The 22,533-nt window shown below is 39.0% G+C and overlaps 3 protein-coding genes across 8 annotated transcripts; all 3 read right to left on the minus strand.

Annotated features, from left to right (window-relative positions):
* Positions 1 to 1,367: 1,367 nt before the first annotated feature.
* Positions 1,368 to 6,977, minus strand: LOC131316299 (uncharacterized). Of its 2 annotated transcripts, none has more exons than XM_058345620.1 (3): positions 6,859 to 6,977; positions 2,126 to 4,060; positions 1,368 to 2,028 (listed from the first exon to the last, which is right to left on the minus strand). In XM_058345620.1, exons 2-3 carry the CDS (start codon positions 4,058 to 4,060, stop codon positions 1,597 to 1,599), a joined length of 2,367 nt encoding a protein of 788 aa, XP_058201603.1. In that variant the 5' UTR covers positions 6,859 to 6,977; the 3' UTR covers positions 1,368 to 1,596. The 2 variants fall into 2 exon arrangements, with proteins under 2 accessions (XP_058201603.1, XP_058201604.1); XM_058345621.1 differs by having other exon boundaries at positions 2,126 to 4,272; positions 6,859 to 6,913.
* LOC131316300 (guanylate kinase 2, chloroplastic/mitochondrial) lies at positions 6,377 to 9,290 on the minus strand. Of its 4 annotated transcripts, none has more exons than XM_058345623.1 (3): positions 8,652 to 9,290; positions 6,859 to 7,243; positions 6,377 to 6,676 (listed from the first exon to the last, which is right to left on the minus strand). In XM_058345623.1, exons 1-2 carry the CDS (start codon positions 9,184 to 9,186, stop codon positions 6,888 to 6,890), a joined length of 891 nt encoding a protein of 296 aa, XP_058201606.1. In that variant the 5' UTR covers positions 9,187 to 9,290; the 3' UTR covers positions 6,377 to 6,676; positions 6,859 to 6,887. The 4 variants fall into 4 exon arrangements, with proteins under 4 accessions (XP_058201606.1, XP_058201609.1, XP_058201608.1 ...); XM_058345626.1 differs by having other exon boundaries at positions 6,654 to 6,716; XM_058345625.1 differs by having other exon boundaries at positions 6,654 to 6,765.
* Positions 9,291 to 10,579: 1,289 nt separating this feature from the next.
* Positions 10,580 to 19,284, minus strand: LOC131315712 (mitogen-activated protein kinase 16-like). Of its 2 annotated transcripts, none has more exons than XM_058344915.1 (10): positions 18,586 to 19,284; positions 17,311 to 17,719; positions 17,014 to 17,141; positions 16,799 to 16,858; positions 14,972 to 15,121; positions 14,699 to 14,854; positions 14,397 to 14,608; positions 13,126 to 13,230; positions 12,858 to 13,018; positions 10,580 to 11,406 (listed from the first exon to the last, which is right to left on the minus strand). In XM_058344915.1, exons 1-10 carry the CDS (start codon positions 18,607 to 18,609, stop codon positions 11,123 to 11,125), a joined length of 1,689 nt encoding a protein of 562 aa, XP_058200898.1. In that variant the 5' UTR covers positions 18,610 to 19,284; the 3' UTR covers positions 10,580 to 11,122. The 2 variants fall into 2 exon arrangements, with proteins under 2 accessions (XP_058200898.1, XP_058200899.1); XM_058344916.1 differs by lacking the exon at positions 10,580 to 11,406 and adding an exon at positions 12,204 to 12,666 and having other exon boundaries at positions 18,586 to 19,278.
* Positions 19,285 to 22,533: the final 3,249 nt, after the last annotated feature.

Consider the following 22,533-nt stretch of genomic DNA (forward strand, 5'->3'; position numbering starts at 1 on the left):
TAATGGAAAAGAAGGGATTCTCGGAGCTTATCCCAATTGATTGGGACAAAGTGTTTGGTTTGGTATTCTAGAGGAAAGCAGCAATGGAAACCTAAGGTGAATCTGTGAATGACATCCATTTCTTTTCTTTTTCTTTGGTAGGAATTCAATGGGACAAGTTCTGTGTAAGATATGTGTAAGATATTGCTCAGTAGCTAGGTGTGGACATCCCATTGTATAGGTGAGATAGGTTTGTGCAGTGAAGAAGTTCCTATGTTTTGGAACCAAAACAATAAGATTGGTTACGGGCGTTCTGTGGAATGTTGAGTTGCTTGTTTGTTGATGGAGTGTAGATAGTAACAGAAAGGGTTGTTCAAATACTAAGGCAGAGGTGATGGATTCACTGTGAATCCAAAGGAACTTGAACGAATAGTTCTACTTTGCTTGAGATACGCTGACGCCAAATGCCTCCATGAGCTTGCCCCGTTTTGAGTTGGTTGGTGAAATTGAACAAATGATGAATGTGTCTAGTCTTGACTACGTATCAGATGTTCCAGCAACTTCGTATTCAGTGTTCTGATTTGTATATATGTTCCAAGTTGTCATCATGACTTGTTTAAATTCATGCTCATTAGCTCATCGGTTTTCCTTGTATGGATTGTTGTTTCAGAAAACCACATGTAAATGTGGGTACCATTGGACATGTTGATCGCGGGAAAACTACATTGACTGCTGCAATCAGAAAAGTTCATTGCTGATATAGCCATGTAATCCGTTGAGATGTATTTCCTTTTTTTATCTCTAATCACGTTACACAAGAAAACAACTTGAAAATTTTATAACCATCCTGACCATACTGACAATTTAAAACCCGGAAGTTTCTACCTATTGTGCTTACATTGCCTGGTTAACAGCATAAATAGTCGGAAAAAAATTTTTATTTTTGTTTTACCCACTTTGCCTTAGGTGCTCGCAGAAGAAGGGAAAGCCAAGTTTGTTGCTTTTGATGAATTGACAAAGCACCGAAGAGTAAAAGAGAGGAATTACTATTGCTACAGTTAAGATACAGTTCAGGACTTAGCATCTGCGCAGGTCTTACATGTCAAAAAACAGCATTACGCTGAACTCGGACTTGAATTTTTGTTACCTCTTTAGTGTTTTTGTACCGTATATGTTCTGTGAGTTTACTCAATCTCATGACCATGATTATGCAGGCCCATGTGGAGTATGAAACTGGTAAGCGGCACTATACCCATGTAGACTGCCCAAGACATGCAGACTATGTCAAAGTAGGCTTTTTAAATTGGATTTTCACTGAAGGGAAGGAAAGTTTCTCGTTATAAACTGACATGCTTGATCAATTTCTACCAAGTAACCATAGATGTGAAGAAAGGGCTTCAAATGAGATTGTCAACAGAATTTATAGACTTAATAAAGTCTCAATAGATATAGCTTTGTTCTGGCATCATAGAAATTTCTGGTATTAGATTGGTACAGATGAAAAGAAATAGCCTGTAAGCTTCATGCATCCATATATACACGATTACTGCATTTTTCTGACTTGTCGAAAAAGAAACATTATTTGGCAAAGAATATATTCTACATCACCATGAATTGCTACTCGTCCAGTAACTCCATTGCGCTTTCAACAAGAGAGTGAATGGTTGTGCTGTCCTGGCTCATTCCAACGGGACCACAGAAAATCTTGAAGTTTTCAAGCTTGGTTGTTGTCTCTATGACAGATTGCATCTCCTTTACAATACCCAGATCCTTGAAAATTCGAACATTTATTTCGTTGTTTCTCATCATCCAAATTGCCAACTCGATGACAAACCTCCTTATTCTCGGAGTTTTGATTGTTGGCTTCTGATATTTATTCAGAATCTTAACCAGTTCCTCGGCCAATTCAGCCTCTTGAATTCTAGCTCTCTCGAACATGATGCTCGATTCTTCACAAGTCATAAATTTGACGACATTTGCCGCTAGTCCCACCAACACTTCTTCCAATTTGTTCTCTTTGTTCTCTTCTGACATGATAGCTCCAAGCACCTGCAAATAGAATTGATCATGCATATTATTTTATCTCCATTACTTTCTTTCATATTCGAAGAAAATGAGTGTCCTTTGGTGTTATTGAAAAACTTACAATAGGTAAAGCATCAATGACTCCCCATAAGTGCAGGGAACAGTCTTCTCCGACGTAGATGCACAAATTCTTTAATATTTTTCCTGCATTTATGCATAGAAATGGTACTTCCAATGCTTTGATCAGCTTTTCAATTACCTTCAAATTCAAAATCCTACAACAATTACTCTTGCTTTCGAATGCCAGCATTGCTAGTGCTTCTCCTGCTGCGGTTCTTACATCGTCCTGATTTTCAGGCATCCCCTCTTTGAAGAAAATATTAAGCAGCTCTTTGAGAACTCCGCCAGTGCCCCCAATCTCCTCTCTTGCATCCGATTCCATTCCCAGACATGTTAGAATCTCAATCCCTAGTTTTTGTAACTTCTTCTGTTTCTCACCATACTTCAGTATATCTCTGATATTGCTGATTGTGAATACATCTTCAGAAATTTCATACCTGAGCTTTTTACCTGTGGTCCCCGTCGTGCTAGCCAGCAGCTTCAGGACTTGGAGTGACTGTTTCACCATCAGGATCTGGGGCAACACAACATTTTCATCCTTCAATAACCTCTCCCCTGCTTTACTGAAGTCTATGATCTTATGTAAGAGTCCTCTTGTGTTCCCTATCTTTCCGCAGTTATCATGGTCCCGAGCAAGTTTCCTTAGAATGAGAAGTCCCAAGTAATTGAATGTACATAACCTATAACTCTCGTTATCGTGGATGCTTATCTTCTCAGGAATTTCATCCTCAACCCCATGTAGCATCCTGTGGTTCTGTAGCAGAGACGATATGGATGCCATCGCACCAGGTATTCCCGATAACCGAAGAGCGTTCTGCTCCTTACTGGCTAGTCTTGATAATATCTCCGCCGCACGTTGCCTGATCTCTTCTTTTTCCAGATCTTTCCAAGTCAGCATTTTGACCAACCTTTCCACAACCAGTGACGTTGTTCCAATCTTTCGGAGAGCATCGTTAGAGAGCTGCTCATCCAGCGCAAATTTATTTAGAATGCGAATTCCAATGAGCTGTTCGTCCAGCAAATTCGAAGCCAAGAGGTCCATGGCGAACGAAACTAGGTCCATCTTTAGGCCATCGAAATTGCTTCCATTTACGCACCTCGAATAGGCAACATAGAAGAATCTTGTAATTAAGACCATACCTGAAGGCCCCAGGTCACACGCCTCATTCACCTCCTCCAACACCTTGCAGTAAATCACCTTCCATTCCCAATATGCTTTCTCCAGGAGAAACAATAATGCTTCTGCCAATGCCAAGGAGTAGAAAATAGTTAGAGCCGCTTTGCGGTTCCTGTCATCAGTATCTCCTTTCTCCAACTCACCATAGTTATGTTCTATGAGTTTCATTAGTGACAAAACTGTACATGCTGTTGCAGATGCCAACTGGAGCCCGAACAGAACCTTGCTGACATTCTTGGACATTAAGGTCCAATGGGGAAAAGGAAGAATTGGGAAGTTCGAAGTCTTCCACGTCTGAGGCAGCATCTTTTTCTGGTCCCACTTTCGCCGGCTCTCCTCCGGAACCTTGTTTATTTTGTTGACTTTCATGATGCCTGCAAGCGTGGTTTGGTGTTGTTGCCATTCGAGCTCATGGCTCCGGCTGAATATCCGGGTCCCCTCAATTAACAGAATCATGGTTATGAACCAGAAGTCTGTTTTACTGAGGGTGACTGCAAAGCCACCAAGTAAAACCACTGTTGCCCAGATAAAACCCAGAGTTCCTAACCCTGTCGCTACTTTTTCCAGAACTGCTAACCGGAGAGCCAAGAGGGTTAGCTTCCTTTCCGGTGGATGAGCCGTGGGTCCTGATGGGGGATTGGGATATAAGTTGCTACTGTTCTTCATGTCAATACAGCTCTGCAGTCTGAAACCGGTAGTCTCCTCAATCTGCAAATAAAGGCTTCCTTTTCCTTCTTGTGTGTCTTGATCATGATCCATCTGATCAGATTGAACTTGCTAAAAGCAAATGTCTTGTTTTTTTGTTGGGTGGATAGATCAGATTTGAGTTCGAGTTTTGAAGTGGTGGGTTGAGTTTGAGTTTTGGTTTGAAAATGTTGCTGTCTTTGATCCTAATACTTACCTCCGTCCCCCTCTATACATGGGCGACCGGGACACCAATAATTAGTCAAGGTGCGCGTAACCCGAACACCCTATTAGCAACATCAGGAATTTTAGTCAGTGGTTGCAAACAAGTAGTTCAATATTGAGATATTTACTGGGAAAATCCAATGCTGGCTTTTGAAATTGTGAAGTAGAAACTCCTATGTATATTCTCCTTTCGATTTTGTTTCTTATGAACTCATGGAGTTCGCTTGAACCTTGGAATCTACAGCCGCCCTTGAACTCATGTGTGACATAATAAACTATTTTTCTCTTTGGTCATGACATAATACTTGTTTTTATAATGTCTTGTAGAGATCTATCTATAGTCACTTTGTGATTAGGTAAATTGACTTTCGAGCTTTGGCAAGCGATTGCTATCTTGAAATTAAAACAAAGTCGGATATATGGATAGGCGCTTTTAGGTCCTCTCGCGTCACTCCTTCCGTCACAATATTTTAAAATATATATAAAATTACCAACAAAAAAAATTGACTTTTTGGTCTTTTTCGTGGATTTTTCCAAAAAAAAAAAGAAAAAGAAGAAGGGTAAAAGTCACAATTATTTACTTTTCTTTTTATTCTCGTCAAGACGAATCAATAATCAACCTCACAAAGTAGATAGATATGGTATGACATAATTTTTCCATTTCATGGCACATCGCCATTTTTATATAATCTCTTCTGACGGGATTTGCTAGTTCAAATCTAGGTGATGATCCACGTGATTCAAAGATTGTGAGGGACTTGTTTACCCAAAAAAAAAAGATTGTGAGGGACTTGAGAGAAAAATGATTCACACCTTCGGACTCAAACACTGCAAGCTAAATTGACACAATTTAGCTTGGGTGATCACCCTTTTAAGAAAGCCCGTTCCCACCACGCTCTCGGCCCGACTGGCTGCGAGACTCCACGTGTTGACCCTTAACCCGCCGATCTCGATGTACTCTCCTTGACTCGATAACCAATGTCATTTCTCTCGTGTTTCAGTTCGAATTTGAATCACCAAAAACTAAGTGTCTCTAGAAAGGAAAATGACGACGAAACTGCCTACTTATTTTTGTAGAACCCTCTCATCTTTTTAGTCTTTTTTTTAGTTTATGTTGAAAAGGTATCCAGCTTTTAATCTGATTTTACCCTGTGCGTTACATCTACAAAGTATGTTACCCCACTTCCTTCCCACCAAAGGCCAAAATAGTCAGGGTAAAAGTTGCTGGAGATGTCTTACAAGTGTGGATCCCAAAAAGATGATCTTACCGGTAAAAGCATGCCTTATTATGGATGATTCGTTGGTTTTTCTTATTGTTTAATAAGCAAAAACTTCTTTGAAATGCAAGCATGTTTTATTTAGCCTTTGGATTTATCTGATATCTGTCGTTCTATTGCCGCACATCATTACATCATACTATTTAGGAGAGGGTAAATGAAAAGAGCTTGCCATTGGCCAACTTACGCATATCTCAACTAATCATTGGCATCCACATGTCTTTTAGCTAGGAAACTTAACCAATGGGATCGGACATACTTAACTAATTAGGGCAGGGCATCCCTCATCTAATCCTCGGCATCTACGTGTCTTTTTGCTGGGGAACTTTAACCATGCTTGGGACTCCAATGGGTCGATTGATGCCTTCAAAATTTTAAAGCATTGCTACATGCTAATCTCTGGTTCAAAATTTTTATTTTGACCTCACTATAACACCCTTAATTTGCCTCGGGCAATTTCAAATATATGATTCCCAGAGATCCCTGAGTGGGGCACAGAGATTCGTAATTCTTGAGTGCTGCTTCTCGGGGCAAATCAAACGCAAAACACCAAAATCAAGTGCAAACAAGTCATGATCGCAGGATAAGTAGGACTTCAATTACTGATAGCAAATGGAACAGATTGGCTAGGTATGGCTTCCGATCTCGCCATTCAGAACCTTGGATATTCCAAAGACCCCTATTAATCACCATCGCAGGATAAGTAGGACTCGTAGTCCAAGATTACTGATAGTAGCCATATACCATATATAACAAACACCACATCTAAGTGTGCCTAATCCAACCAAGGTGCGCTACATTTGTAACCTATGGAATAGGAGTGCCTCGTGCAGCCGAATGCAGCATAAACTGAAAAATGTGCGACAGATCCCAAGCACATCATTGCATCTCAACAAGAAAGTGTAACGCGAACTCAAAAAAAAAAATCATTTTAACAACTTAAAGAGCGAAATGCAATGTAAGTTAATCATCTGAAAACGAATTTGAGAATATACTCCACATGTCGAACCAAAGCTGGGAACATAAACTCAAAGGTGTCTGGAGTTTGGTACGCACTTAAGAGTCGAATTTGAGGGCAAAAAAGGATCCATATGTAGATGACAAGCAGTGAGCTATGCTTTGCTGAGTAGCATGTGACCATCAAAACACACTTTAGTGGGCCAGAGTTCAGCAAAATGTAGCTCCATGCCTTGGCTCCAATTTCCATTTCATGAAAAATCACAATGTAGCTTTAAACAAAATTCAAGTCCCGAATTCAATAAATTCATATGCGGTCACCTAAAGCTCTAAACACATGTTAGAAACAAAAATATCTATCTTTCAAACAAATCTGATTTTTAAAAATGTCAATGGAAAGGGCATTGAACTAACCTTGCAAACAGAAACACCCTGACTAATCCCTATATCGCCACAGTCCTTTGCCTCACTTTAGCTTTCTCCGCGTCAATAATAGACTCCACAAGTTTCACTGAGCTCTCTAGCTTCCCCTCCGCATTCACAACCACATAATCAAAATTGTTCATATGCCTCACCTCCTCACGAGCTGTGGCAATCCTAACAAGCAAAGTCTCCTTCGTCTCTGTCTTCCTATCGATCAACCTCTTCACCAATGCAGATTCACTCTCTGCCACCAAGAAAATAAACACAGCCGAATTCCTAAGAATCCTCCTCAGTGTTGCAGCCCCTTGTATGTCCACTCTCAACACAATGTCGTACCCTTTTGCCATAAATTCCCGAATCTGCTGCTTTGGAATACCTGATGCACGGAAGCGCTTAAGAGACAAAATATGTGCAGCAAGAACAATCACGTACACAACATCAATTAGAGAACTACCTCTTTTTCTCAAAGTTCATTAATGACAAAACAACCAAAAAGCCTGGTTTGGATTCAAACGTAGAAAAAAAATTCCAACTCAAAAACCACTCATGACCCCTACTTCCAATCTGTACTCTCATTTCTCTCTCTACTTATTACCTTTATCTCCAATTATTACTCTAATTCCTCTCTCTATCTCTCTCCACTCATTACCCTTATCTCCAATTATTAGACTAATTTCTCTCTTCACTCATACCCAAAAACCAAACCCAAAAAAAAAACTCAAATTTGAATCCAAACAAGGCATTGCATTTCGAAAATGCTTTAGAAGATAACATAGATTTGTAGGGATTCTGCCTGTGCTTCAATACCCCTTCACAGTCACTATACACCAATGCATACTCCAAAAGCTCATCTCTCTCCACCATGGACAAGAACTCCTTGCTCACAAAAAAAGCAGTCCTTCTCATCCACTTCCCAGGGCCTTCTCGATGGGAACTTGCACAAATACTAAAGCTAAAAATTGCAAGCATCCTAAAACTACTAATAAGAGGATAATAATATCAAAACAAAGACTTTGCAAGAATTCTGCCCGAATATGCATTAGAAATTACAGAAAATAAAGAGACATATACTGTGCATGAGTTCTGCATCCTTCAGTACCCCCTCAGTCCTTCACAGTCACCATACACCAATGCGTACTCCAAAATTTCATCGCTCTACCATGGACAAGAACACCTCCTTGTTCCCAAAAAAGGAAGTCCTCGTCCACTTACCCGGGCCTCTTAACCGAAACTTGCACACATAATAAAAGCTAACAATTGCAACCATCCTACAATTACTAATTAGAGAACAATAACTCCTCCTTGCTCAACAAAAGTCCTCCCCATCCATTTCCCCGGGCCTTTTCACTCAGGCTCGTGGCCATGGCTACAAAGTGGGGAAAAAATACTTGCACAAACAACAAAAGATAAAAATTCCAAGCATCCTAAAATTACTAATTAGAGAACAATAACTCCTCCTTGCTCACCCAAAAACAGTCTTCCCATCAACTTCCAAGGGCCTTTTCTGCCTGCTTCAATACCCTTCGCATACACCAACGCATTCTCCAAAGCTCTTCCACCTCCACCATGGACAATAACTCCTCCTTGCTCACTAAAATAGTCTTTTCCATCCACTTCCCCAGGCCTTTTTGCCCGGTTGGTTCCCTCGGCCACAGAGTGAAAAAAGAAACAAAAAAACTTGCAAAATTAATAAAAGTTAAAAATGGCAAGCATCCTAAAATTACTAATTACAGAACAGTAATATCCAAACGCAGACTTAGTAAAAAATCTGCCCAAATCAATACCTTTATAATCCCCATACACCAACGCATACTCCAAGAGCTCATCTCTATGAACCATGGCCAAAAACTCCTCCTTGCTAACAAAAAAATAGTCTTTCCCCTCCACTTCCCCTTCCCTCTTCGCCCGGCTCGTCGCCGTCACCACAAAGTGAATCCCCTCTCTAACTTCCCTCAACCTCTTGATCACTGCATCTTTCCCCACCCCACTTGGCCCGCTGATCACTATAATCAAAGGGTTTGGGTTTGGTGCTAATGAGTCTGAACTGAATGCAGACCCAACTGAGGCTTCAAGTGCTCTATACAATTCGGCCCGGTCGGCAGTCCCCGGGTCAGGAATTGGCACCGCCGGCGGCCGGCGGGCATCACCCATTTTGCAATTTGATGAATTTGAGGCCTGAAATAGGGTTTTGAAGGTGTTTGGGGTGAGATATTTGGGGTTTGAGTGGAAAACAGGAAATGGGTTTGTGGGTTTTGGATGGAAAAGAGATGGGTTTGGGTTGATTCGAGTGAGAGAGGTGCAGAGCCTTCGAAAGAGCATCGAATATGGATTTTTGGTAGAGATACTGGTTAATTGTAGGGGTAGGGTTTATCGTATACTGGGCAGAGGAAGGAGCTGGTTGTTGTGATGTTTCTGCTATGGTGTTTTGCTCTAAAAGGGTAGCATCGGTTAATTATCCTAGAGGCCTTTGAACTCTAGATTTCCCAATTTGGCACTCATACTATGAGATTTATCAATTGCGGCCAAGTTCCCTAGCGAAGGAAGCCACGTTTTTTGACAACTCAAGTGTCCGGAATAATTTATGCACATCTTGACTAACCTTTGGGGATCAATTCTACCACCCACTTGCAAGGAATGGAGAATTACACTAGACCAACAGATCGAAGTCAAAAAATAATATAATAATGAAAGACCTGTCTGCCCTAAATTTTGAAAATCGTCCTTAGTGTTGTGATATTTGAAATTTCATTAAGTTTGCGTCAATGTTTTTAAATGGGCGCTACTATTCGCAGCCCTCTATTTTCTCCCATCACATAGCCCGTTAAAAATTTTCAATTATACTCGACAGTTCGTTACCGAAATTGAGATATATTTTCAGCATCCAATTACCGAAATATAATATTTTTTTCAACAGATATTTACTGAAAATGTATGTTCGGCAGTTGTTTACCGAAAGTTGAACATATTTTCGACATGTAGTTACCGAAATATAATCTTGTTTTCAACAGCAATTTACCAAAATGTTATTTATGATTTTCAACAACCATTTACCGAAATGTGATGAGCTATAGGAAAAAATAAAAGGCTACGAATAGCGGCACCCTTTAAAATAAATCATTCATCTTATCGAGATGAAATGAAAATGTAAAATATGGCGACCAAAATAAATAAATTAAACATTCACTAAAGATTAAAAAAACAGAGAGAGAGAGAGAGAGAGAGAGAATCCGTGGACCTTTTCCTCTTCTTTTTTTTATAACCGAATATCCAAACCAACTTGTTCGCATTTTGACTAATCTTTTCCTCTTCTTTTTTTATAACCGAATATCCAAACCAACTTGTTCACATTTTGACTAATTCGGAAGCGCTTTTCCTTCTCTCGGCGCCAAAAATGGGGCAAAAGATGACGGATCAACAGAGATGAGATAGAATTGCTATGTGGTCAAATGAGAACAATTTAACTCAGAAAGACAGAAGCACACACTCTAAGCAAAAATTATTCTTCTCATACGTAATTGGTTTGGTGACAGAGGACGAGTTCGAGTCTCTTTAGCAACAAGGGGGAGACTCAGAGAGAGGGCATTACCAATTTCATCGGTCTAACAGCAGCCGCGCGTCTCCAAACACAAACACAAACACAATATCATATGTGAGCTAACGTATCATTCATAGAGCAAAAGAAAGCCCCTCATTAGAAGTACAAAATTATACAGACGAGAATACGTACCAGCTGAACAAATAGTAACTAGCATTCATATGTTCTACAAAGAATGGAAACAAAATGAGTATGGGCTTCACAAGTAAATGGTATTGGCTGTTCTCCTCAGTTCATAACGAACCCTTTTTTACAATTCAGTTGATGTCAATAGCAATCTGTAGCACCTTCACCAACAATAGTCAAGAGCAAATCAATAAGTTTACCGATACAGAATAAATTAGAACGGATCAAACTGTTGGCAGCACTACATCCATTCAGCACGGGTTCCACACTCTAATGGTTCATGAATGTATCGCCGCCAACACTACGTTAGTACGTTATGTGGTTCATCCTATGTTAGTCTACTGCTTGAAATTAGTCCTTCCAACCTCCGGGAGTAGAGTAGCACCCACTGAAGTTCCCCTCACGATTGAGGAATTTACAATTGAGAGCCAATCAACTTTTCGAGGGTAAGTGATTTCGGATTTTCATCACAAGTTGAATGCGAAATTCCAGCATCTCTGTCCCCTAAAAAGCCAAAACACCTAGAGTAACAAGTCAATACCATTGGCTTCCTCCGGACCCACCTTGAGCAGCGGCCACTTTCCTTGCCATAAACTGAGGATTTGGCTGCAGCCCATTGGATCCTTCGACTCCATCTTCTCCCCCTCTCTCATTTTTACCACTTGGGTTTCTCCTTGGATATGAAGAGCTAGAAACAGGATACTGGGTGGGAGCAGCTGGGTTCCGAACCATCCTTCGCTGTTCAAGAGTCTCTGCTCCACAGTTGTTGTACCTCAAAACTGAGCTGACTACTTTCCCTGGCCTCGCAGCACCGCTTGCTGTGAAAGGTCATATTCAAGAGGTCATATAATGGAGTCAAAGTCTAAGAAATAAGAGGAGGCCAATGTCACTTACAAACGTTCGGGAACAAAGCATGAGACACAATCATATGAAGGTTACGCCAAATGTAAATGGATAGATATATTTGTGTGCCTAGTTTCCTGAATACAGGAACAAAATACAAGAATAGGAGGTGAAGTGATGTTCTTAAATGACACAGCCTGCAGTGCTCTGCTGTGAGTTGACTCCCAACATAGCTGAAAGGTGGGAATGAGACAGAGAGCAAACATTGGCTATGACTTTGCATAAAGCACATCATGTAAATTTCTAATACGTCAATGCACGACCTTTCTGTCTTTCTCTGAATTGATACTTACATAGAGATTAACAATTAACAATACAACCTCGAACTTTTCACTGGTAAAAATAACAGATCAAATTGCCTTAAAAGTTTAAACCTCTATTGCTGAGAAAGAGAACGAACTCAGACTGCTCTCACCACTTGTGTAGAAGCTAAAAAGCATACAAACTCATAACAGGATGCAAATTAATGTTCTATTGCCCTTATAAGTTTTTTAATTTGAGATCATTTACTCAGTGTAAATGGCCAATTTATCTATTTGTTTGGTTTTGCATAAGGTGGCTGCACAACCTATAGATGTATCTCTAAGGAATAAATGATCAAATGAAACCTTCCACACTAAGAAGCACGGGTACACACTAGTACGATTCGGATTCGGGTACGGCAGTATGACGAAACCTAAAAAATGTTGGGTACGGCTGGGGTACAGCTATAAGCCTATAACCAATGTGTTTTTAAAACATAGAGCAATTTATTGCATGTAATTACACGTCAAATAAAGGAAATAGCAAAATGACTTGGACGACTAAGAATACTACAAATAACTGTTTAACGCCAACCTTAATGTGCAAATCAAAGACTAATGCCATCATACTAGAGAACCTATGGACCGAGCTCTTTATTGTAGAATCATTCTAAGCATAGAAACATGAAGTCTTGTCAATTAGTTTCATCTCTGTATTGGGGTACGACAGAAATCATAGGGAAAATCTCGGTACGTGTTTAGTGTACCCGGTACATATTTAGAAGTACTGGTACCCGGAACGTTATGGGTACAAGTACGAAGGGGTTCTAAAAGTACCCGTGCTTCATAACTCCCACACTACGTGAAGGACTTCAAAAACAACAACCAGTTCTGCTCCTTAATTGACCAAGATTTCCTCAGATGTCTTCACCACTGGTAATCGTGAAAGTGCCAGAATGTGTTTCAAATTGAATGTTAGAATAACTGGTTATTACAAGAATTGGGAAGCATTGTTTAGGGATTCCATCCACCATAGAAGATCTGCCGGCACCTGTGCTTGTGCCAGACAGACAAATAGTACTTGGATTTCAACAGAAATGATCCATCATATTAGAACAACAAACCTTGAATACTTGGAGGAACTTGGAGAGGCATTCTTGGCATTGGGATCCCAGAAGTACTCTCCATGTGTGGCTTTTCAGCCTCTTTGATGCAGCACTTGGTGAGGTCATTTGCGATCTCCGTAGAATTTTGTGCTGAGTTATCCGAATATAATACACAAGCCCTGCATCCGAGTCTCTCATCAGGAGCTGAGAACTACAGTGAATGACATCTTTTGGGAGATATCCTAATGTACGTACAGCACTATGTCAAAGACATTGGTTAAAAAACCTGGGAAGTGATGATGCATGTTGCCTCTCAGGTGGAGCAACGGTGCAACCATTTCCATAGCGTTCCTCAAGGTAAGCAAATTGCTTCTTGAATTGGTCCACAGCACTGTAAAAAGAGGTTGAGACAAGGGAAACAAACAACCATTAATTCTATCACTGCAGCTCAAAATAACATGCTTTGCTGGTTAAAAAGGGCCTTACCCGAAAAAGGCTGGAAACATAACAAGGTAAAACAAAATTGGATTATTCAAGGGCGCCTAGAACAAAAACTACCTTCAGTTTTAGATGGTAAAGTGAGTCTTTTATTTCATTGGCAATGGCAGATGATAATGTGAGTTGCTGAGTTTTAAGCAAGTTATTTGCTGCTTTACCTCGGCTGTGAGATAAACTTCTTATTCCTTATAGATGCGTACGTGAGAAATTTTTTTCCCTGGAAACATAACTTGGTCCATCATGCAGCAAGTTTAAGATGACGCCTGTCGAAGTTTTCTTTTTCTTGGTTTTCTTGTTAATTCGTTATTTGTCTTTTTCTCTTCCGTTTTACAAGGAAAGAAGTAATGTGTCCCTTTGCAATACAGTTTTCAGGGTCATCGGGTCTCTGCAATCAGAAAAAAATGCAAAGTATACCTTCATGTTGAGTCCTAAGTTAAGGCAATGTAGACAGGTAACGAGCAAATAGTCAAACGTATTGTACATTCTCAAAACCTGCATTAAGGCACAGCCACTAACCATTATCTCTCTTACTACCTCCGTCCTATTTTGTGTGATTCACTTTCCTTTCACGGAACTCCAATTATCACCCATATTAACCCATCTATAATAAAGAATCTAAGATCATATAAAATCTCATATCCCCTAAGGTAAAATTCAAATAAAACAGTGTGATCTGTTGCAAATCTACCACGCGAAGAAGCTTTTCGTGAAACGTGTGCAGGGTCAACCATGGCACCTAAAATGGGATGGAGCCATGGAGGGAAGGCATTGGATTTGGTTATTCTATGATAGAAGGTTTCGATGTTGGATGAAACAACGATTGTTTTCTATTCTTGGTACAAACGAATGAAATACAGAAAACTCCCCAAAACAGGAAGGTAAACTTACAAGTTATATGTTTCTCAACTAATAAAAATGTTCTGATAAAAAAAAAAAAAACTAATAAAAATGTTCAATAGTAATGCAAGCCAAGGAAATTGACAAGTTATAGCAAGAAAAGGGAATAACCAGAAAAAATGGAGAACCTCTAAAAGTCACTTATATAGTTTTTATGAGTACCTTGGATACATGAACCCTGTAGGTTCTTCGCCCTCTAAATGCTCTTTCAACATCTTTGGATGGTATTCAAGAATCTCTCGATATATTAATTCTCTTACATCTTCCTTTGTCACCCTTCGCCTTTCAAACTCAAATTCCATTTTTGTAACTGGTTGAGCAGAAGGCTCTCTCTCAACCCTGGCCAAGTTCTTGAAATATGGATCTGCAAGAGCCTAAGAAGTTGCAAAACAATATGCACCATTAGATGCCTGAAAAAAAAAAATGCATTGCACAGGAAATGCACGGGATGCAAATTCGTGTACCTCTTCAGCAGAAGGTCGATCCTTGGGATCAAATGCTAGCATTCTTTCCAATAACCGAAGTGCAAGGGGATCCGCATTTGGGAACTTTTGGGACAAAGGAATGGGTCTTTTTTTTCGCATGCTGCTTAAGTACCTACGAGCTTTCTCATTCCGTATCTGTAGACATATAAGCTCAATGTTTGATCTGACGCACTAAATACCTAGATGTCCTACTGACAGTGATTTAGACAATAATATTTCCATCACGACAAAAAAAGATCACAGAAAACAGACCCTGGCAATGGATTCAGGAGATGGTGTTCCCAACAGATCGGTCATCAAGTCCAATTGATGGACTACATTTTTCCCAGGAAAAAGAGGCTTTCCAGTCAAAAGTTCTGCAAATATGCACCCAATGCTCCATATATCTATTGCAGGTGTGTACTGAAAACAAGATGGACAGTGAATGAAAGTCAATAACAAACCTTCTTATAAAATTTGGACCAACCTATGACCAAACAAAAATGAGTTTCACTCTTTTTCAAAAGAGAGAGCACAATTCAGTGTAAAGGTACAGTGAAAATTGCAGCTGAAATAAAAAAGAGAGATTTAAACCAACTCTCCTTTATGCCTGTTGGTTCTGGTATGTATTTTTTGATATTGAAAACCTGGACGTTGTAGATGACTAGGTGGTTGCTTAAAAAGATATTCGGAGATCAGCATTGAATTATGCATTAGGCAGTCAAAATATGTGTTGCTTCAAGGAATGGAAAGAGCAAGGTCATTAAAGAAGTGGAAAGCACTCTCATGGCTTTTCTTTGGTCAGGAACAGATCTCAAACACACTGGTGCTAAGGTAAGCTTTGTTGTCCCAAGGAGGGAGGCTTGGGTTTTAGAAGGATTAAGGAATGGAATAAAGCTACAATGATTCGACACTTATCGGCCCTTTGTAAGAAAGCTGGCACATTATGGGTGAAATGGGTCCACACTTACATTATCAAAGATCACTGCTTTTGGTATATGGACATCCCCGTTGACATCTCGTGGACAGTTAGGAAAATTAAGGGTCTTCAATCCCTTGCTCAACCTTTAATTCAATACAGAATCGGCAACGGAAGGAACACACACCTTTGGTTGGACAACTGGCACCCCTTTGGACCCTTGTATGTCAGATTTGGGAATAGGGTGGTGCAAAATCTAGGTCGATCTTTGCATGCTAAGGTTGATACTTGATACTATCATTGGCCAAGGTTCTTGGAGATGGCCTCAATTGAGGAACCAGGTAATCCAACTCATTATCTCTGAAACTCCTCATTCTCTCTTACCCATACCTGATTGTGAAGATTCTGTGGTTTGGATACCTCATCCTAGTGGGGAAGAATTTACAGTTCAGTCAGCTTGGAATGCAACTTGGACCAGTTTCCCTTCTCAGCATTGGCACTCAGTGGTATGGGGAGGGGGTTTAGTGCCCAGACGGTCTTTCATCCTCTGGTTAGCTGTTTTACAGAGATTAAAAACTAAAGATAGATTAAGGAAATGGGGAGTGCTTGATGATTGCTGTCAGTTATGTGGCAGTAAAGTGAAGTCTCACTGGCACCTTTTTTTCGAATGTCCCTATGCTTTAGCTGTTTGGCAACAACTAATGAGTAAGAATTTGGCTCAGGAGGTGCCATAGAAACTTGATGATGCTCTACACTGGTTTTGTGTAATTGCCCAAGGTAAAAGTCTTCGAAGCATTGGCATTAAGGTCTCTTTAGCTGCAGCTGTTCATGGTATTTGGAGAGAGCGAAATACTCATATTTTTCAGGGCAAAGCTATGGATTCCGCTCAGTTGATTCCAAAAATTGTAAATGACATTAGGGGGTTTCTGAGCACCAAGAGATTGCTGCATTCTACATCTCTACCCAAAGGATACTGCCTTCTTCTCAAATTGGGGGCTCCCTACAAGACTTTTATGGCGTTTGTGATTTGATTTTGTGATTAGGCTTTCGATGTATAGTGTTGCTTAGTCAGTTTTGTTGGTGTTGTATGGGGATTGTTTTTATCCCCTCACTGTGTAATCCTTTGTTTGAGCTATAAAAGTCTTGCACTTTATCAAAAAAAGTGGAAAGAGCAATTTCACCTTGGAGAAGAAGGATCCACACAATTCAGGAGCCCTATACCATCTTGTTGCAACATAGTCCTATAAGCACAATCAAACGAGACAATTAGAAGGAGGGAAATTGATAGCAAGTTTTGTGTGAGCATGTGCGTATTTTCTTGTTACCTAAGCTGCTAAGAAACTAAAACATAATGGCATTAAAACTTTAATCAGAGAAACATAGCCAAAAAACTTACTGTCCAAAATATGGCAGTTGGGGTATCATTAAAGGCTACTCTTGCAAGACCGAAGTCACATATCTTGAGTTTGCAATCAGCATTTGCTAAGATGTTTTTTGGTTTTAGATCTCGGTGGAAGACATTTGCTGCCAAATGAAAATTCCTAAAAGTCAGACTTGGGAATACCAAAGAGTTAGTTACTGACCATAAGTTCAATATTTCTCTACATATATTACGTCACGAAGTATTGAACTACATCTATATAAGTGGAGGCAGTTGTAAAATGGAGTAAATGAGGTAGTCACAACATATGACCTGTATGTATGTATTTTAGACCTCGAAGAAGCTGATAAAGAAAGAACTGATAATGTTCTGGGGTCAAATCATCATTTGCCTTGATAACCTGATGTAAATCGGATTCCATGAGTTCAAAAACTACATATATGTCTTTGAATTCCCTTCTGGAAGGAGGCAACAAGATATGTTTAATTTCCACAATGTCTGGATGGCGAAGGAGTCTAAGAAGCTTAATCTCCCGAAGAATTCGTGTGGCGTCAGAGACATGTTCGAAAATATCATTAATCTTCTTGATAGCTACTTTATCCCCAAGATGGTTATCGAAAGCAGAGCAGACAACGCCGTAGCTTCCTTTGCCAATTACTTCTTCTATTTTATACCTGCTCCCTTCACCATATTCTGTGAAAAAGTCTACTTCAACAGATCCCTGCATGCCCACATTTAAACATGTCATGAATGGTCAAAAACAAATATGACCCATAAATGAATTGTCCCTGTCATGTGCAGCTAACACCAAAATTTGGAAATTGAGCGCGATGATGTAGAAAATGCATTACCTTATAAATCGTTAACGTTGCACCAACATCAAAGGCAAATATAGCAAAAAAGTAGAATTACACCAGAGTATCTCATTGCCATATTTAACATGGCCTTGTAAGTGCTCAAATTGGACTACACAAGTCCTGTGTAGCCATGTCGTTACATTTACCAATATCTATAACTTTTGTATTAGGCAATGCAACACATATATAAAGAGCATAAACAAAAATATGAAACTACAACATGATCATAATGAAACTACAATCCATATAAGCTATAACCAAAATGCCCAATTGTTACAAGAATACCAGCCTCTATTCATAAAGCATCCACTCACCCACCAATAGGTATGTTACAACTTACAATATACAATCAAAGATCAGTTACGCGTAATGTATCCTTGGGGAATCTCTCGAGTTACATCAAATTATCTAGCAACGAAGGAACAGAAGATACTGTTCTATCCATCTGTTTGGATATGTAAATGCATACATACTGCTATTACTCACTAACAAACCTTGCACATTAATTTACCGGAAAAAAAAAAAAAAAAACCTTGCACATTTATGGAGTCCTCGATAAACTAATTAGATCTTGCTTAAACCATAAATATCAGCTCCAATAACAGACAGAGGTATACTTGCATCTGCACGCTAAATATGCATACATTTTTTTCATAGGCAAATAAAATAAAAAGGATTAGAGTACACTAAACACGAGCGCGCGCGCGCGTACACACAAGGAGAACATTACCTTTTTGCGCTGATCAGGCTGCATCTCAACAATAGAGCATCAAAACACTTCAAATGTCCAAAAGAAAGCCCAACCCAGAGTAGATCAGAAAGCTAAGATCACAAGGCTGACTTCTCACTCAAATCAACGAATAATAAATACTCCCAGATCAGAATATTGCAACAAAAACCAAAGTGGCACAAAATCAAACAAGTAAAAGCTCTAACTCGAAACCCAAGTAGGGAAACCTAACAAAAACTCTTTGGGGGATAAAAATTGGAACTTTTTCCAATTTAAAGAGAAGGGTGTTACTATGTATGAAGTAATTTAACTGGTATACAGACAAAGATAATGGATTGGAGCATAAATGGGTGTAAAATTTAGTAAAATTTTTGCAGTGAATCTATGTTACTATGAAATGGGTAGCTGGAAATGAGAGGTTCCAAGATATTTGGCTAAATTTAGGGGAGTATCTGAGATGACTAATCTCTGATAACAATCCAAATCCAGGAAAAAATAGTAGCAAACATTTTTCTTTCTTTTTTTCGTTAAAACGAAATGAAAGGGACGGGAAAGTGTGTGGTCATAGAGAGAGAAAGACAGAGTTGGAGTAACGATGCTTCAGATCGAGAGAGAGAGAGAGAGAGAGAGTGCGTACGTGTGTGGTGAGTGGAACTTCTTTGGAGTGGAAGGGTTGGGGAAAGTTGGGAGAAGAGAAACAAGAAGGGAGTCAAGGGACAAAAGATCTAATTTATCTGTTTAACTTAAACAAAGGGAAAATTATTGAGGATAAGACCAATACACCACTTGATCGGTTGTACCAAATTTACAAGGAAGAAAATCAGATATTGAGTAAAAGAAATGGAATTGATTTTCGCATTTTTTAAATTGGAAAATTTTGAAATCGGTCCAATGGGCTGACAATAGTGAGTGTGTGAATGTATATTAAAGGGTATAAAAAATATACAGAAATGCGTGTTTTTCTTGTCTTCTAGTGTGTTCACTGGGCTGACAATAACAAAACCGTTTTAAATTACTATTTTTTTATTTAAATTTCTTCAATTACTAACCGTACTGGAATGATTTTTGCACTTTCTAAAAAATATAACAATGTCCAGATTGTTTTGTGTATCCAAATTTTATTGTATAAAAATGTTGTATTATATACATGGCATAAGTATTTAATAAATTGAAATTTTGGCATTAACAAAAACAACTTTGTCACTACTACCATTGGGCAAATGGTACATGAGTATTGTGCACATTAATTACTATCTGAAAATGAAAATAAATAAATAAAAAAACAATCGGCCGACCTTAGTTTTTTTTGTTTGTTTTTTTTGAGTGGTGCTACTAATATCTGTACCAACGCGTACAAATGCCTTTTTGGACCTCTTTTGGGTCTCAAAAAATTATCAGAGCCTCTTGTTTTGTTTAAAATATTTTGTTTATGGTCCTTGTAAAAAATAAGCTCAATCCGGTATCAGTAAGGGCATTTACAAAGCATCCAACTTTGTCGCATGCCTAAATTTTAAAGCAAAGTTTGATGTTTTGTAAACGTCATTATCGATACCAGACTGAGCTTTTTTTTTTTGCAAGGACCATAAACAAAGTATTTTAAACAAAATGAGCGGCTCCGATCATTTTTTTGAGACCCAAAGCATACCCAAAAAGTCATTTGTACACGCTGGTACAGATTTATGTTTGTGCTAGTATCATTTTTTTTTTCTCGCATCCGTTGACCTTGGTTGCCTACTTGCAAATTTTAAGTTTCCAAATATTTTCAAGTTCAACAGAGAAATTCATTACAATGGAGAAACTCGTAACAAATCCAGAATGTTAACACCTCATATAATATATATACAAATTAAAGATCTAAATGGAGGCAATAAGATATGGATTTTAGCAATAAAATAAAAGGAGACATGCATTTAGATGGGCAGTTAAATAGCATAGAATGCATGTGTGTAGCTATGTGATGTATATAATATGAAATGAAACAAGCTTTGATTAAAATAGAGAAGACTTTACTCTTACGATAGCTTTTATTTTATTTAGAAAATACACACACACCAAAAAAAAAAAACAGTACTGGGGACACAGATTTTTCATATGTATGTGTTCGACAATTTTACAAATTAGTTTTTTTTTTAGGTTAACCAAGGTTGATCGTAAAGGCACTCACCCAGCACATTGGCTCGCCAAGCGTGCAATGAGGTCCCCTACTACGTCAAACTCTTTTTTGATACCGGAGCCACTACCGACCTTCGCTTTTCGTTTTTGTTATTGTAGTTGTCTCTGTTGTATATATTTCGTTTGTGTTTCTTTGTAAATAGTTATTTGCTTATAGCTATGCATTTCTATCGTTTTCTCAAGAAAATGGAGTCACAAAAACATTTATACGGCATATATATATTACTTTCTCCGTTTCACTTTAAATGTCGATTACAAGAATTCGTTGATTTTCAAACCTCAAAAAATAGTATATTTTTTATTTGATGCCAAATTAAAGTGCTCAGATAAAGTGGGACGGGGAGAGTAATTTCCAACAAGAGGGGCAGTAAATTGGAAAATTGAATGGAAAAAATGCAAAATACTGAGCACAAATACTAAAAATAAACCATTAAATAATAAACTTCTTTTAAACGCGCTTTTTTTCCCATGTGTCCAAGATGCCATGTCACGTGGGACCCAGGCTTCACGGTCTTACGCCAGAAGACTCGGAAGGCAACGCGGTGTGCTTATTCGCTGACCCAGTCGTGATTGCACGCTCCTACGAAGAGAGTGGACCACCGCGTGATGACAGTGGTATACAGTGCAAAATCCTTTTTTGTGTAATTTTCCGCGGCCCGGAGCAATTATACGCGTCCAGGAGTAATTTTGTGCGGCCAGAAGTAATTTTGTGCGGCCAATAGTAATTATTCTTAGAGGCCAGGAGTCATTCTTCGCGGCCAAGAGTCATTCTTCGCGGCCAAAAGTAATTTTTCGCGGCCAATAGTAATTTTTCGCGGTCAAGATTAATTCTTTGCGGCCAATAATAATTTTTTGTAGCCATGAGTAATTTTGTGCGGCCAATAGTAATTCTTTGCGGCGAATTCTTCGCAGCCAGGAGTAATTCTTTGCAGCCGAAAGTAAATTTTCACGAGCAAGAGTAATTTTTCGTGGTCAAAAGTATTTTTCGCGACCAAGAATTATTCACGCATCTATGAAGAGAGCGGACCAGCTAGAGCACCGCGTGATGACAGTGATATACGGTGCAAAAACGCGACCCAACACAACTCGAACACAAAATGAATCCGAAATTATTCGATGTCTATCGGCTCATGTTCGTCAAATGGATTTGGAATTTGTTGTAACCCAGCGTTGTATTCGTAGCATTGTTCTTTGGTTGAATTACTTTCTAATTTATAACTTACCTAATTAAAACATACTAATAGGAACAAAGATTGTTTGTGGCTGTTGAGTGTGCTTAAACTACCAACCAGAGTAAATCAATACAAATAATCAATGGTAACAAAAGGACATTTTTATTTTATTTTAAAAACTCAAGTATTCGGGTCAGCGTACGCATACATGACTTGATTTTTGAAATCAATTCCATTATCCACTAGCACGAGGTCCATTTAAAACGGGAACAACGCCCTATATAAACTGGCGCCTCGAAAATTGATTGGAGATTGTTTAGCTAGCTTGATTATTTTATAAGAATAAGTAATAGAAAGATACATTACGCAAGTTAAAAATAAAAAAAGAAATTAGAGTAAACGGCTCCTAAAGTTGTCCAATATACAGTAGGATGGAAGAATTTCATCCTTCAAGGCTTTAGTTCAAGTAATCGTTTGGTGGGGCTGAACACACTTGTATGCAATTCGTAGCACGCGACAAGACCTCAATTTCGGATTCTCACATAGGTGTGGCGAAGTCTCCAATTTAATTATGTGGTGCTGGGAGCAATACTCATTGACAGAT

Source organism: Rhododendron vialii, chromosome 2a (genome assembly GCF_030253575.1).
Source record: "Rhododendron vialii isolate Sample 1 chromosome 2a, ASM3025357v1".
Taxonomy (NCBI): Eukaryota; Viridiplantae; Streptophyta; class Magnoliopsida; order Ericales; family Ericaceae; genus Rhododendron; species Rhododendron vialii.